Raw genomic sequence first — 15,248 nt, forward strand, 5'->3', positions numbered from 1 at the left:
TCTATTTTTTTATGGTGGCTAATATAATCAAGAAAAGAGTTCTTTGTCAGAAACCAGTTGTTTTATCATGATCATGCAAAGTCTTTGAAAATTATTTTCCATTTTGTTAATGTATATCAGTCAGGGTGCGTAGCTTTTGTAAAAAGTACTTAAAGGTGCTTTTTTGGGGATTTCGTTTTTAAAAGCTTTTAAAGGTGCTTTTTTCAGCTGGCGTTTTTAAAAAGTGCTTTTTTCCGAAATTTTTTTCTTCTCCCTTCAGTGATATCTGGTGTATCCCATGCATTTCACGAAAAATGGGGGATTTGCTATGTAATCATTCATGCGGACTTCATGTCACACCCACGTTATGACTTGTGCATGCGCGCACACTTTAAACCGAAACCCGAGTGCTCCAATTCGGATAAAGAATATCAGATCCTTATGAAATGTTTTTCTTTTTAATTTATTTTAATTTTGTTCTTGTTTATTTTATTTTACTTCTAACACTTTTTTTTGACGTAGGGGGTAAGGGTACTTTTGTTCTGAGTTCAGGGTCAAGTTGAATTCACTCGGTGATGTGGGAAAGTACTGATTGTTTCGATTTACGCCCGTTTCCCCCCCCCCCCTTTTTTTTTAACGCTAAAACTGTTTGTAAAAAGTTTTTGTTTTTCAGTAATATCATTGATTGAATATGAATTTTTTGAGTGCTTAAAAATTTTTGTAAAGTGCTTGAAAAGTTTTTAAAAAGTGCTTATTTCTGATTCAAAGATTTGGCTACGCACCCTGTCAGTGTTTCGTGTGGTACGTGTACCCCAGGGGTACGGGAACAGTTTAGCGGGGGTACACGTTCTTATGGGAAATATCTTGCAACAAACGAAAATTTCAAAACATTTTATTTAAAAAACAAAGCTAGCCATGAAAATTTACGATTGCGTCTTTTTCTATTGGCTATTTTTTGCAGAGCTAACAGTTAATAATTAGTGGGATCAACAGCCAGTTGTGATTTTTATTTTTTTTATAGTAAAAAATATATTCATTTTTTTTTATTAGTGGTACACAGCGTTACGAAAAATTTTGAAAGGTTACGCAGAAGTCATAAGTTTGGGAAACACTGATGTATATAGTGCTTAAAAATATTCTTTAGAGTGCCTAAAAAGTATTTAAAAGGTGCTTATTTTTTGTTGTAAGATTTGGCTATGCATCCTGATGATGAAATAAGTGGGAATTTTATGTTTTTCTTTAAAATAAACTTGTATGTGTTGTCTCCTCTTTTTTTAGCGCATCAGCACAGCGAGCGGTGATGGGAAGCACTACTGTTACCCCCACTTCACATGTGCTGTAGACACTGAGAACATTCGACGGGTATTCAACGACTGCCGAGACATCATCCAACGGATGCACTTACACCAGTACGAACTTTTGTGATCGAACCACTGTTAGATTACTCTGTTCTTTTTTCTGTTATTGCATGCAGCAAAAAGGTGGAACATTATAAATACTACAACACTGTGGAGTGAAAACACTGCCTCTTTCTCTCAAATCATCATTGGCCATAAAACAACACCACCTGCTCTGCTGCATCATTCCGTGTGCTAATAGCGCCATCTGGCGGCCCAAAAATTAGCCGAGGAACATTTTGCCTACCCTCCTTACCTCCCTCTATCCCTCCCCCCCTAAAACTGTGATTTCACAAACAACAACAAACCACTACTCTCTCTTTTTTGTGTATCACGGTTGCTTCCATTTCTTCATTCTCTCTGCATTTCTTCTTCTCATGGGTGTTGTCACACATAAATAACATAGAGGAACCCTTTTTAGACGAAAAGAGAAATTCTGCGGTAATGGATATATTATTATTTTAGTCTTCTTCCCCCCTTCAAAACAACCGTGATGTGATTTTTATTTTTAATGCATTTTATGACTTTTTATTGCTGCACTTATTCTCATGTTTCAAAACCCATTATTATGTGTATTATCTTCAAAGAATGACAGGACATGCTGTGTGTCCCGTAATTGCATTTACGGCAGCCTATTTTGATTCGGTTTTTATTATATATACATATGTACATGTGCTGTGCATGTATATGTATATATATACACATATATACATAAATATATAGTTTGTATATTTCAGAAGTTCTCTCTTGGTGGTTATTGCATTTGTTAGTTTTAGTCTAGTCAACCTTTGATTTTTTTAGATTGGAATAGTTTTATTATTGTTGATTTATATTTAAGTTGTAGAAAGAAAAAAAATCATATTTGGATAGTATTTATTGTTTTTCGACAGGAATTGGCTGTGTTATTAATTGATGATGAGATTGAACGTCTTTATAATAAATTTTAAAAAAAAAGAGAGAGAGAGATTTATGGGTGCTTTGTTATCTGCTGCTGCTGTCTACTTAAAAAATCAAATTTGTTTTTTTTTTCTCCTCTTTTTTCCTGTTTTTGTTTGTATGCATTTGTCTTCCCTTGTTGCAGATATATTTCAGGGCTTCTTTAACATTAGGTTTCTAATTTTTGTGTATTTTAAATGTGTTGGTAGAACAACTATTTAATCAAGTTCATTATAATCAGTTAAAAGTGACTCGCTTTTAATTATCTATTTTTAATATATTTTTATATAAAATAATCTGCAGTCACGGATGGTTTTTTATTATTATTAATGCTTGCATCCCTCTATTAATATTAATTCCTTTTTTTTTTTAAAGGTTAGTGAAAAATTATGTTGAAAAATGTATCTTGCTTCTAAAGATTCCTTCTATGAAGTATTCTGTATTATTTATATACATATATATATATTCAAGGCCTGTTCAAGCTCAAACCAAATATGTTGTTACATTTTTGTTCTGGTATAGTCAGGCATTACTCCCTTTTTTTCATGTTATGCTTTTATAATAAATTGTAAAAGTGTTATTTAATTAAAATCAACTCGGTGTTTTAGAACATGTTTTTAAAAGGTATAATGCTTTTAATTAAATAAAGATATGTGTACATAATTTTTTAATAACTAATTAGTTTTTTCTTTTATTTTCTTGCTAATTAAGTTTGAAAAGAGCTTAACTTTCCTTAAAAAAAGAAAAGAAATTCTATAGGTTGGTGCAACAGTTTTTATGTGTGTGATCTATATGGTTATTTAAATTGCATTCAACTATTTAAATTATTTTTGTAAGTGAATTGCTAACTTAAAAATATGAAAATTAGGAAAAGAAAAAAAATTGGATTTTATTGTCAGTGAATCTTTTTTTTTTTTTTTAAACAAATTTCTCTTATTTTAGCCTTCATATTTTGTAATAGCTTTGCATAAACATCTGAGTGAATGGTTTGCTTCTAGTTTTTTACAACCTGCAGAATTTATTCATAATTGTGGAAGTGTAGCCTGATTCCAAACTATTCTGCCATCTGAATGTTTGCGAAACATTTCTAGTGATCCACATAGTGTTTATATTTGAAATTCTAATATAAATTTCATATTCGTTAAAGTCTAACAATAATGGATTTCCATATTTTTTAGTCTTTATAAATTTTTCTCTTTTATTTTTCAAATTCTAAGCTATTAACATTTATTACTTATTAGCATAGTAAATATGTAAACATAGATGGTCAAACTCAAATAAGTTAAAAATGTTTTTTCTTTTATAAAAATGAATGACCAACTCTTAAATTGTTTTTTTTTTTTTTTTTTTTCTAAAAAAGTGGATAATTTTTGTATTCAAAAACAACTTATTACAAAAACGCATTAAAACATTATAAATCATCTACATTAAAAGAATGTGGTTTTTCAACCTGACAAAGCGTTTAAATGACTGTTTTTCTATTTATTGGTTCACATGGATATGTATATTAAACACAATGCGACCAAAAACTCCCACAACAAAAATTACTCAATACTTAAAACAACTCAGATTAATTTAAAACATTTGTTTAAAAAAAAATTGAGATGAAAATCTTATCATAAATGTTTTTATAATTCATTGCGTGTTCTACTTTGTGATGAGTGTGATTTATTTCATATTGCATAACTTGGGAGAGGTACCCAAATTTTGCACTTTGTTGTTGTAATAAAGTGTATAAATAGTAATAATTTTTTTTACAGAAAACACAAGTTTTTAGAAGTAAGTGTTCATAGATTTAAATATATATAACCTTAATAAATGTTATTGCATAATTTATAATTTCAAAAACTTCAAGTTAAAATATTTTTTCTTCCAAATCTAAGTTATAATAAAAGTTGGAAGTATATCATTGTCTCTTGGAGATGAATGTTTAAAATTCAAAACGGAGAACTTTGTACTAGTTATGTTGCAGCTCTGGAATATCCACGACAAAATAAATTATTCAATATTTCATAGATTAAGCTGGAATTTTTATTTTACAAAAATTGATTCGTAATTCTCTTTTATGTTCTTATCATGTATTCAGTGTTTTACTTTGTGAGGAATGTCATTTATTTCATTGTACATAACTTGGAAGAGTTTTTTTTTTTTTTTTAAACTAAGTTTTAGAAATTAAGTGTTAATGCATCATTAATTCAAAAAGAAGGGGGAAATATTACCAGTTTGAAATGGTATTACACATTCATATTTTTCAATTAATTTGCTCATTTTATTAGGTATATATTTCTTTTTTGTTGCTGGGAATTAGTTATTTTTACAGTGCTACTAAATTGAATTCCAATCTATTATATTTTCAGGGTTTGCCCCTTAACAGGGAAAACAGGGGAAAACCTGAAAAATTCAGGGAATTTAAAAATCGCCTAAAATAACTGGGAATTTTGAGTTTTTCATTACGAATTGAGAAAATACAGGAAATTTTGTTTCTTATTTTTGTCTTTTAAGAGATAGGACTGCTCAAAATGCAATCTATGGAATATTTAAGGATGATAGTTCAACTACACTAAACTATTTCATTTACTATAGCATTATTTGTTTTAAGTATGTTCAGATGTACGTACCTTTTTTTTTCTCTAAGTTTTTCCAGCAATTCAAACTAGTATATTTAGCCCAATGTACCTCACACAAGCGCACAGGGATTGTGTGTTTCTTCTTACTGTATTGTGCATAGTGTATGTACAAGGAAGACAGGGTATTTTATTTTCTAGATTAGATTGGCGATCCTGATTTTTTAAGTACTAACATAAATTAATAACTTCTGATGTTGACCAAGTTATTAGTTGGCAGTTTTTTTTGAATAATTGGGATCTTTTTTCTAAAAAGCATCTACTTATAAAGGCTACTAAATTATGATAAATATGTTTCTCTTTTTTTTTGGCAACACTTACCTATTTCAAAGCTTTTTTTTTTTTAAATGAGACTTCCAATGCATGTTGATTGTCATTTTGTTGCCAAAACTTTGTGAGGCTTGAATTTTCTGTGTGAGTGAAATATGATATCTGTAAAAAATCTGTCTTTATATTTTTGTAATAGCTGGCAATGTATTAGTTTCAATTGTTAATAACAGCAAATGTTCCTCACAAACTATGCATTGAGCATAATAAGATAACGTGAAGCCATTAATAATTTTTCAGAGCCCAGTTCTCGTAAATTCTAGCATGTTTTCTAAAATGAAATTGTAATAAAAAAAGTCATCCACAGAAGTGAATGTCGATTTCAATGTAAAATCTGAAATAGACTATTCTGATCTGTTTTATATTTTGTTAATTAATTTTTTAAAGTGAGAAAGCGAACTTAAAATATATTCTGCCAAATTTTATATTTAAAAAATTGGCAGTTTTACTTTGAAAAAATTTTGTACTTTAATCATGAATTCCTATTACATATAAATATGTATGTAAATTTAAATCTTTTTGTGATTGTTAAGCTAATTTAAATGACTAAAATTGGCAAAATATTGCTTTGAAAGTCTTCTACATATTTTTTTCTTAAGTAGTTTCATTTTTCTTAAACATTTAATTTTTAATTTGTGAACAACTTTTTTTTAAATTTTTTTTTAGAAAAAATGAAACTTATTTTAGCAATTAATAGTCTTCAAAGCTTTGTTTTCATAACAATAAACTTTTTAACTATTTATTCAATTCAAAAACATATAATTACATGGGGGGAATTATTTTTATTATGGTTGCCCGTTTCTCCTGGCTAAACCAATAATTCTCGTGATTTGTGTTCTCTAAAAATGAAAAAATTTCTTAACAGAATTTGGATAAAAATAAATTTTTTGCCCACTTCATTACTTGCTTGAATATTTAAATATGTATGTATTACTGCTGAATAATGAAGTAAGCCTTATTCATTATAATGAATGTAATTTTTTTTTCTTTATCTTAAATGCTCAGTTTTTTTTTTTTTTTTCAGAACTTTTTATTCTAAAATGAATTTAGTGTTTATTATGATTAAAAAATGTAACGAACATAATGAAAAAATTTTGCGTTATAGTTTGCCAATAGTAACTGGAAAGTATTGCAGTCCATTTACATAGGGTTGCCATTCCATAGGGAAAATATAGGGAATTTAAAAATCTCCTGAAATAACAGGGAATTTTTATTTTTTCTCTACGAACTGGGAAAATACGGAGAATTAATTCTTATTTCCGTCTTTTAAAAAATGGTGATCACTCAAAGTGTAATATATGGGATATTTAAAGGTGATATTTCAGTTATACTAAAATATTTTATTTACTATAGCCTTATTTAAGTATGTTCAGCTATTCATTTTTTTCTCCAAGTTTTTCCAGCTATTAAAATTAGTATACTTAGCACATAATAGCTGACGCAAAAGCACAGTAATTGTATTTCCTCTAAGTATATTGTGTATAATATGTTACACAGGGAATTTTTTTTTCTCCAGATTTGTAATTATTTATATCCTACTGAGTTTTTACATTTTATAGACTAAAAAAATCCCTGAAATTCCTTATGTCTAAAATTTTTGAAAGGTTATTGTATAGTAACAACATGATTTATATATTTTTTTAAATTTAATGTTTTTTTTTTTCCTCTTTATTTTGGCAGCTTTGTTTTCTAGAGTTTGTCTCCTTATTTAATCTCCAAATTTCGTGAGTTCTGTAAATTAGATTTCCTAAAAATAGGAAAGACATTTGAATGTGCTAACTTTCTGACACGATACAATTTCACTTTACTTCAAATGCATATTTTTGTGGATCATGTTTTTAACTCTAGATTACAATAAAACTTTTTACGGAGACGAAATTCTGTGCAACTTAGGAATGACTCATTTGTTTTACTTGAATTATGAATTTTAGGGTTACCACTCCACAGGGAGAATAGGGAAAAACCTGGAAAATACAGGGAATTTAATAATCCCTAAAATAACAGGGAATTTTTTTTTTTTTAACGAACTGAGAAAATACAGGGAATTTCTCTTCAATTAAATATATGCATTGAGTTTATATGTGTACATAATGTACAATGATGCATGAAGAAACATTCATTAATATAATCAATACTGTAATTTGATAAACTAATAGCCAATATAACAAATCTCATTATTAAAAATTGTGTATAAAAAGTTCCTGAAAACAATGGCAGGTGCGTTGCACAAAATACGCATAAATTGAGGACTCTGTCAATAAAAGTTTTATATGATTTAAAGTTAAAGAAAGAGTATATTTATAATAAAATATGTCTGTCAATCATTTATCATGTATGTGTCTTCCGAACTCTAAAATGTATTTTTCGGATTATCTCTTTAATTTTTTCGTATCAGGAGGAAGAAAAAAATTTGTGGTTGGTAAAAATTGTTGAATGCTATTTAAGTGTGAGTGTATGAAAAACTGCCTTTTTTAAAAAAAAAAATTACATCTTAAAAATAAATTTTTAAAAAAACATTATTTTACAGGTTAATGATGAACAATAAAGATATTACTCAATCATTATTAATGCTCGCCACAGGATGATTAATTATAACAAAAGGGCGATTTTAAAAAGTTCTGTAAATGTTTTTTCAGCAAAATTGCACCCCCTTTGCACTTTATTATTAAATTTTTTTTAAATAAATTTGCAATATTTTATGACGTTCTAAAAATTTATTTCACTCTTATTTCTTAAAAAATTTCTCCATTTTAGAGATGAACCTTGTAATGTTAACCATATTTGAGATAAAGTTTGCCACTCTTGGCCTGTTTTACAACTGCCTAGTAGCCTAAATTTCCTATTTTTTTCCTATCTATAGAAATATGATATTTTAGTTGAAATTCATTCGCTGAAAAAAAGATTTAAACGATTATGTGCACACTGTTTATTTTTAAAATAATTAGCATGTTTTTTTTTTTTAAGTGTTTCAGAGAGAGGGTCCTAATCGCAGTAACATTGGACGAGTTTAAAATTAAATAAAGTAGTCATTACTAATTTTTTGTCTATTTTATGCCTTTTTTTTTTTCTTTCCAGCTTCTACACAAGTCTTAAAAAGTACTAATTTCTACATGAATTTTATTTCACCATCTGATTTCATTCTAGCACCAGATCGCAAATAAAGCCCCATACAAATTAAAATTGGCAATAAATTGAGAACGAGTTTGCTCGATCAACAATCTTTTAATGTAGATGTGTGTGCTTATACTTACCCATATTTTAACTGCTGATGTTTTAAAAATGGGATTGGGCTTATTTTGAAAATATTTGTATGGCATCACTTCTTGTATATTTTAAAAATTATTAATGTTGAATTTTCAACATTGTATTCTTCCTGTTAGTTTTACTGAATTATAAAAATACCTCTTGGTTGAAAATAATGTATTAAACTGTGAAATACAACTTTTTTAATATTTTACTTTTATAAGTCAACTCTTTAAAAGTGCTTATTTTTAGTTTGAAAATTGGAGTAAGAGCCCCATTTTTTGTTCTATTAAATCTATGTTCTGTCATTTTTCTTATTGTTTGCTGTACTGCATATCTATGAGTGAAACAGAAGTTACAATTTGTTAATTTTATCAAAATTTATTTATTAAATGTATGTATTTTTTTCAGTACATGAAAGACCTAACATAAAAGTATCACTAAGTACGGAAGAGATTTTGACACAGCAAAGTTTAAAAACTACATCCGTTGATTTCTTTTTAAAAAAGTGAATGTTCGCAAATAGCTAAATTTTAATTATCTGATGTTTCCAATAGTTTCCTTCATAACTATACTGTATTAAAATGTTTCATAATTTAAATTTTATCCGTACATTTCATTCTTGTGTTCTGAAAAATTTAATGATGCATTTTGTAGGATTTTTTTTGTGGAGGTTGTCTTTTTCAATAAATGAATCTCTTTTTCATAAAACTGATTTTTAAAATGCCCTGTTAAACTGCAACATGAGATCCAATAATCAATTGCAGTTCCATAGTCTTATTATTTTTAAAAGTTATCTATAGTTTGTCCAAAGTAAGAACTCCCCTAGTCATTCGTCTGGACATATGGCGATGACTTTGGTAACGAGGTATAACTATTGCAAATAGTTTAGGACAGGTTTTGGCTCATGTCGGAGAGAGAAAGGGAATCTTTTTCTTCCGTCTGTTGTGTTAAGTAAAGAGAAGCTACCCTCCCTGAAATGCGCTATTCTTGTTTCCATAGCAACAGACGGTCTCAGATTTTGTAGCTGGGGGAGTTCTTACAGTAGACAAACTATACTCTTATTGTATGCAATGTAATACTTGTTTTGCACCAACCTAATGATTTCTTCTAGTCTGGCTAAATACCAAAATGATTCTATATGCAGATTATTATTATTATTAATATTTATTATAAAAGATAGGGTCAGTATTTCATGACGACCTGTTCAGACCTTTAGTATATATGTTCATATAGTTTAAAAAGTGTGAAATGTGTCTTTTAAAAAATTGTTATTGAAATGCTGTAAAGATTAATTTAAATAAATTTAAAAACAAAAAAAAAAGTTTGGGAGGGGATTTTTGTAGAGCTCAAAATCTAGGAAGTACTAATTACAAACTGTTGATTATAAAATTCTTGTAATGGGGTGACATTCCAAAAATAAAATTTAATAGTAAATATGGATTGTGTGTTTACTTTTGGTGACAACTTCATGAAAGGCATGTGTATTAACATCCAATATGAATTTTGTATTTATTTTGAATTCATTTTAGATATGACTTGACTGTATGTGAAGTGGAGAGCTAAAATATACCTTTTTATAAACTCATGACTCCCTCCATTTTTTTCACTCCCTCCGTTTCACACGTACAAAAGAGAATATTTATTTGGGAGACATGGTTCGTAGCATTTTTAAAAATAGGTAAAAGGTGCTTATTCTCGCTTTGTTGAAGTGCTTTTTTTTCATTGAGTGTTTTTAAAAAAAATGCTTAATTTTCTCTTTTCGAAAATGAGATTTTTTCTTCTTTACCATGTCAATTTTCACCATGTATTATACAAAAGCGTGCTTTTGTATAATACATTGATCACTTTGATTCGCATGCGATCTAATTTACAATCCAGCGATTCGATCTCTTTTTTGAAGATTTTTCTTTTGGTTGTTATTCGCAATTATAATAAAAGCTTTTATTTTATTTTTATTTGTTACCTGAACTTTAAAAAAAAAAAAGAAAGAGTTCTGAGTCAAGTTTTTTTTTTTAAATGCCAAACAGGTGAGCGGGTCGTTAAACGCAGCTGGATAGGAAAGTCGCTGTCTGCGAAGGAACTGAGGGTGCACTGTATCGGACATCGTTCTATTTCGCGTGTCGTCCTGGTGACTACCAAAGCTGAGATCCATCCCATTCATTTTTGTAGTAGTTCATTTACGTCGCACTAGACACGTGCACAATGCGCTGTTGGCGACGGTCTGGGAAACATCCCTGAGGAAGATCCGAAGAGATGCCATCACAATTTTGATGGCACTCCCGCTTCGGTAGCCAGACGACCTGCATGCGAAGTTGAGCTCGCTACGGTAGAACAGTTTAACGAGGAACAATGCCGCACACCCTCGGTCCCTACGCAGACTGATCCAAGTGGTCACTCACCCGCACACCCCACTCATTATATGCTTTGCACGTTTGCCAAAGCCCTCTATATTGCGACTGACTCCAAGCACTTCTACAAAGGATCAAAATTGCGATGGCTTATCTTCGGGGTCTTTCTCAGGGATGTTTCCCAGACCGTCGCCAATAGCCTATAGTGTGACATTAGCAACTTGGTTGGTGTTAACTGGGAGCTGAATTCGAATCAACCAGCCATCGCAAATATTCGAACGTGGGTCTTCTTGGGAGGCGAGCATAAGCTTTTTAAATTTGTTGCCCTTCATAATCAATAGCTTTCTTACAGCTATGGCCATCCAACTAGTGTGGCGGGTAGAATCTTCGTTTACCACTGTTTGAGCTGAGGTTCGATTTCTCGTTTTTTCGAATTGCAATTTTTGTCATTGAATGTTTATTTTATGACCCAAATTATCTTCACCTTGTTTGTGGAATTATTCGCTTAAAGAAAATCATTTCCGCAACAGCCAGCTAAGGCACCACAATCTTCTATTGTGGTCAATGTTGCAATGTGCGCAAGCCGCAATTACTTCCCACTCAAGCTTGTACCCATTGATCTGAAGCTGTGTGGGTTATCGAGGAACGAAGACTCAGTCTTTAACCTCTGAACCATCACAGTTCGATAATTTTCTCTTACCTATAAAAAAAAGTATATAAATGTGCTTTTATAAGCATTTTGTAAGACATTAATGTTTAATAAGTAAACAGAGCCGTGTTGACTCAGGGGATAGAGCGTTTCATTTCCAATGAGGTGAAACTGGTTCGAATTGCCTTGCCCCGACCACAGTGCTAACGCAAAATATTACCAGTGGTAGACGGATCATGGGTTAGAGTTCTCTTGCCGTCAGGCTAACCTTAAGAGGTTTTCCTCTCCATGTAATACAAATGCGGGTTAGTTCCATCAAAAAGTCCTCCACGAAAGCAAATTTCTCGCAATACTTGTACCAAGGCCGGGATAGCCTGGTCGGTAGGGTGCTGGGCCCATGTCCAAGAGGTCGTGGGTTCGATCCTCGCCGGCCAAAGACTCCCCGTGTAGTAAATGGTGACTGATGCACGTTAAATCTGTCGAGTCTCAAAGTCCTTCATGTTCCCATAACAAATCAATACCTCTGGGGGTACTGATCCAGAAGTTTCCTTGTCTTCTGGATTGGTTCAAAATGACAAGGCTACGGAGTTGAACATTAGTAGTCGTAAACCCATGAAATTGGGTCGGCTGTTCAACGACGGTTACAAAACAAAATACTTGTACCAGGAGTTCCTTTGTGTTCTGGATATTAGTAGTCGTAAATCCTAAATTGGATCGACTGTTCAACATCGGTTAGAAACTAAAATACGTAAATATTATTTACTTATTGCAGTTTGGCCTGTCGCACAGTGGTACCCCTATTTTGGGGGGAAAACTCTACCCATCTCTGATAGAATATGCCTGAAGAATCTCTACCTCATCGAAAGAAACTAAAGATAAGTTCGTTCCTTGCACTCTTTCGCGATATCACTTTTATTTTTATCTTGATTACTTATATTAATAGGATCACGGTAGAACTTATAAAATAAAAATTTCAGGTCACCAGCATTGCAGTTCAGGGGTACACCGGAATTCGGGTGATGTTTTTTTCTCGTTTCCAATCTCTAGAATCCCGTGATTTTTGCAGTGATATTTTTTTACTAACTTCTTTGAAGAAGATTGCTCTGTTTCATGTCTACAAGAATATATTCTTCACTCCCCGGATGAATAAAAGAGGAAAAGAAAGCTGCCCCCCCCCCCCCCCTAGTGTTGGGCCTCACGTAAGTGCCTCATGATTGATTCCGAGAAAAATGGCTTGACAATTTATCTCCTGCTATGAATGAACCAGGGCTAAAGAGAATAGAAGGGTTGGTTCACTCCTTTGAAGTAGCTCTTGCCGCGCCAATCCTCCGATTTTCTCTAGTGACGTCACTTTGGCGCAAAGCTCGCACTTTTACTTCAAGAACGGAGCGTTCGGCCTTACTAGCTCTAACTAATATTGGAGCATTTCTTTTTGCGAGATATTCTAAGACATTTGTTATTTTCTATAATGACTCTCCTCAGTTTTTGCAGTGAATTTACAAAAATTTAAAACTATTATCGAAATGCCAGTTTGCGCGATTGCAACTTGAAAAAATTCTGATAGAGAAACAAAAGGAAAAAATATAATTTTCCGCGTGTTCCCTAAAGTAAATGAACAGCTATGTAAAGAATGGATTCCGAAATGACACAGTTAATATAAAACAGCAATACGTTTATTCTGTCGTTAAGAACTTTTATAAAAAATTAATGATCTAAACAGAAACCGCCTCGTTACTTCAAAAAGAAAGGCAAGTGAAAAAAATTAAAAAATAGATAAACTCACTGAAAATTAAAATGTAAATAAAAAGTATAAATAAAATATATAGTGTATAGTTGAAATTCTCCTAATTTCATAACATATTGTTAATGTAGTTATTCTAAATATTTATGATTTCTTTAAAAATTATATTCTCGTAAATTTAAATATCTATAAATTATATCATCGTAATTTTAGACATCCATAAGCAATTGTAAAATTTCTAATGTCATTATGAACCTAAATTATTATTTTGTTTCAGTAATTAGCGTTTAAGGTTGATGTTTCCTAATGATTAAGTATGAACAAATTGCTATTAACGGCATATTTTAAAATTAGAGATTCTAAATTTAGCTCAACTTATTGTTATAAAGGAATATGTAGATAAAAAAAGTGTCGATATATGCTTTCATTTTTCTTAATAATTAAAGTTAAAACAGAACTTTTTAAAATAAAGTATTCATAGTGTCATTTTCGCCAACTAGTAAAACATTTTTCTAAGTTTAAAAGGCCAAAAAAGTTTTTTTGAACTATGTTTATGAACGTAAATAATGTGTTAATTATGTAAAGTTTGAAAGCTAATAACCAGAAAAAGACTAACTTATTTTTACAAAGCGAAACATGCAAAGTTATCAAATATCTTTGCTTGCGATCTCCGAGATCTGTGGACACAGTGACGTCATGAGGAGGGAAATCGTAGCTTCAGCTCTAAGAGCGGAGTGAACTAGCCCTTCTATTCTCTTTAGCCCTGTGAATGAACGCTAAAATAGAATTTCAAAAAACAGATATAGAAAAATTTATTTAATTTTTTTTTTTTTACAATATGTAACTTACCATATAAAGATACCAAATATTTAAAAATCTCAATTTTGAATTTTTTGTCGCTTACGTTGATTTTTCAATTGCGCGGCAGTACATTGGCAGTGGCGTATGTAGACTTAGGTACGCCCTATCTTAGACATAACACAATTTTTTTTAAATTATAATATGAGACAACACTAAGAAGAGACATTCGGGAATTTATAATTTTTATAAATTTTAATTGAATATGAATTAATAATCGTGATGAAAAAGTGGAATTTGCAAAAAGTAATAAATTGGAACATTGTATACACTTACTGTGTAAAAATATTGAAATGAAATATATCTTAATAATACAAGGAAATAACTGACTATCTTCAAGTATTTATATTCTAAGTTCAATTAAGGATTATTTTTAAAGTGAATTGAAAAATATTTTGTAAAATATAAAGATATTTTTTATCGAAATTCATATACTAGGGTGCGCAAATTTTTTAAATGAAGGGCTCAGTGCCCAAGTAATTTAGATATGTTGACGACAATAATGATAATTTTAATGTACACGTAAGTGTTTTAGACGGCTCCATTTCTCAGTCAACTTAGCGATTTATTTGCATTAAATTCATTTAACATGGTGTATAGCGTTTTTATAAAGTGCTTATTTTCGTTTTTTAAAAGCCCTTTAAGTGCTTTTAAAAAGTGCTCAGTTTTCCCACTTCGAAACTGAAATTTTTTTTCTCTACCATGTCGATTTTCGCCGTATTTGTACAAAAGCGTGGTTTTCGCGTTGTTCTATTCAACGTTTTCACAATGCACTTCAGCGTACTGTCGGTCAGTTTCGTATGAAAGCGCAAGCGCCAAACATTTTACACGTTTGATGAAATACTTGCGGGTCCGCATATACGTGTACTGAGCTGTGTTCGGTGAGCTTCTTGCACTCTCCTGTGCAACTCTGCTGTATTTTGTAAGATATTCTCAATTTCAGGCTTCATTTTTCCACCCTCTGAAATTGAACCGAATTATCTCTCGATCTCTTTATTGTGGCTAATATGAACAAGAAAAAGAGTTCTGTATCAGAAACTAGTTATTTTATTATCATATAAAGTCTGAAAACTATTTTGTTAATGTATATAGTGCTTAAAAATATTCTTTTAGTACTTAAAAGGTGCTTCTTTTTTGTTGAAA

At 30.7% G+C, this 15,248-nt stretch overlaps 1 protein-coding gene across 1 annotated transcript in view; it reads left to right on the forward strand.

The window, feature by feature from the left end:
- The window catches only part of Galphas (G protein alpha s subunit), a 45,488-nt gene extending 42,425 nt beyond the window's left edge, over positions 1 to 3,063 (forward strand). The window contains exon 11 of the mRNA XM_043042822.3: positions 1,258 to 3,063. Coding sequence (XP_042898756.1) covers positions 1,258 to 1,404 — 147 coding nt within the window. The 3' untranslated portion in view covers positions 1,405 to 3,063. The remainder of the gene's footprint in view (positions 1 to 1,257) is intronic.
- The last annotated feature ends 12,185 nt before the right edge of the window (positions 3,064 to 15,248 follow it).

The sequence above is a fragment of the Parasteatoda tepidariorum genome, chromosome 10, assembly GCF_982258835.1.
Source record: "Parasteatoda tepidariorum strain Cologne lab strain chromosome 10, Ptep-v5.0, whole genome shotgun sequence".
Lineage (NCBI taxonomy): Eukaryota > Metazoa > Arthropoda > Arachnida > Araneae > Theridiidae > Parasteatoda > Parasteatoda tepidariorum.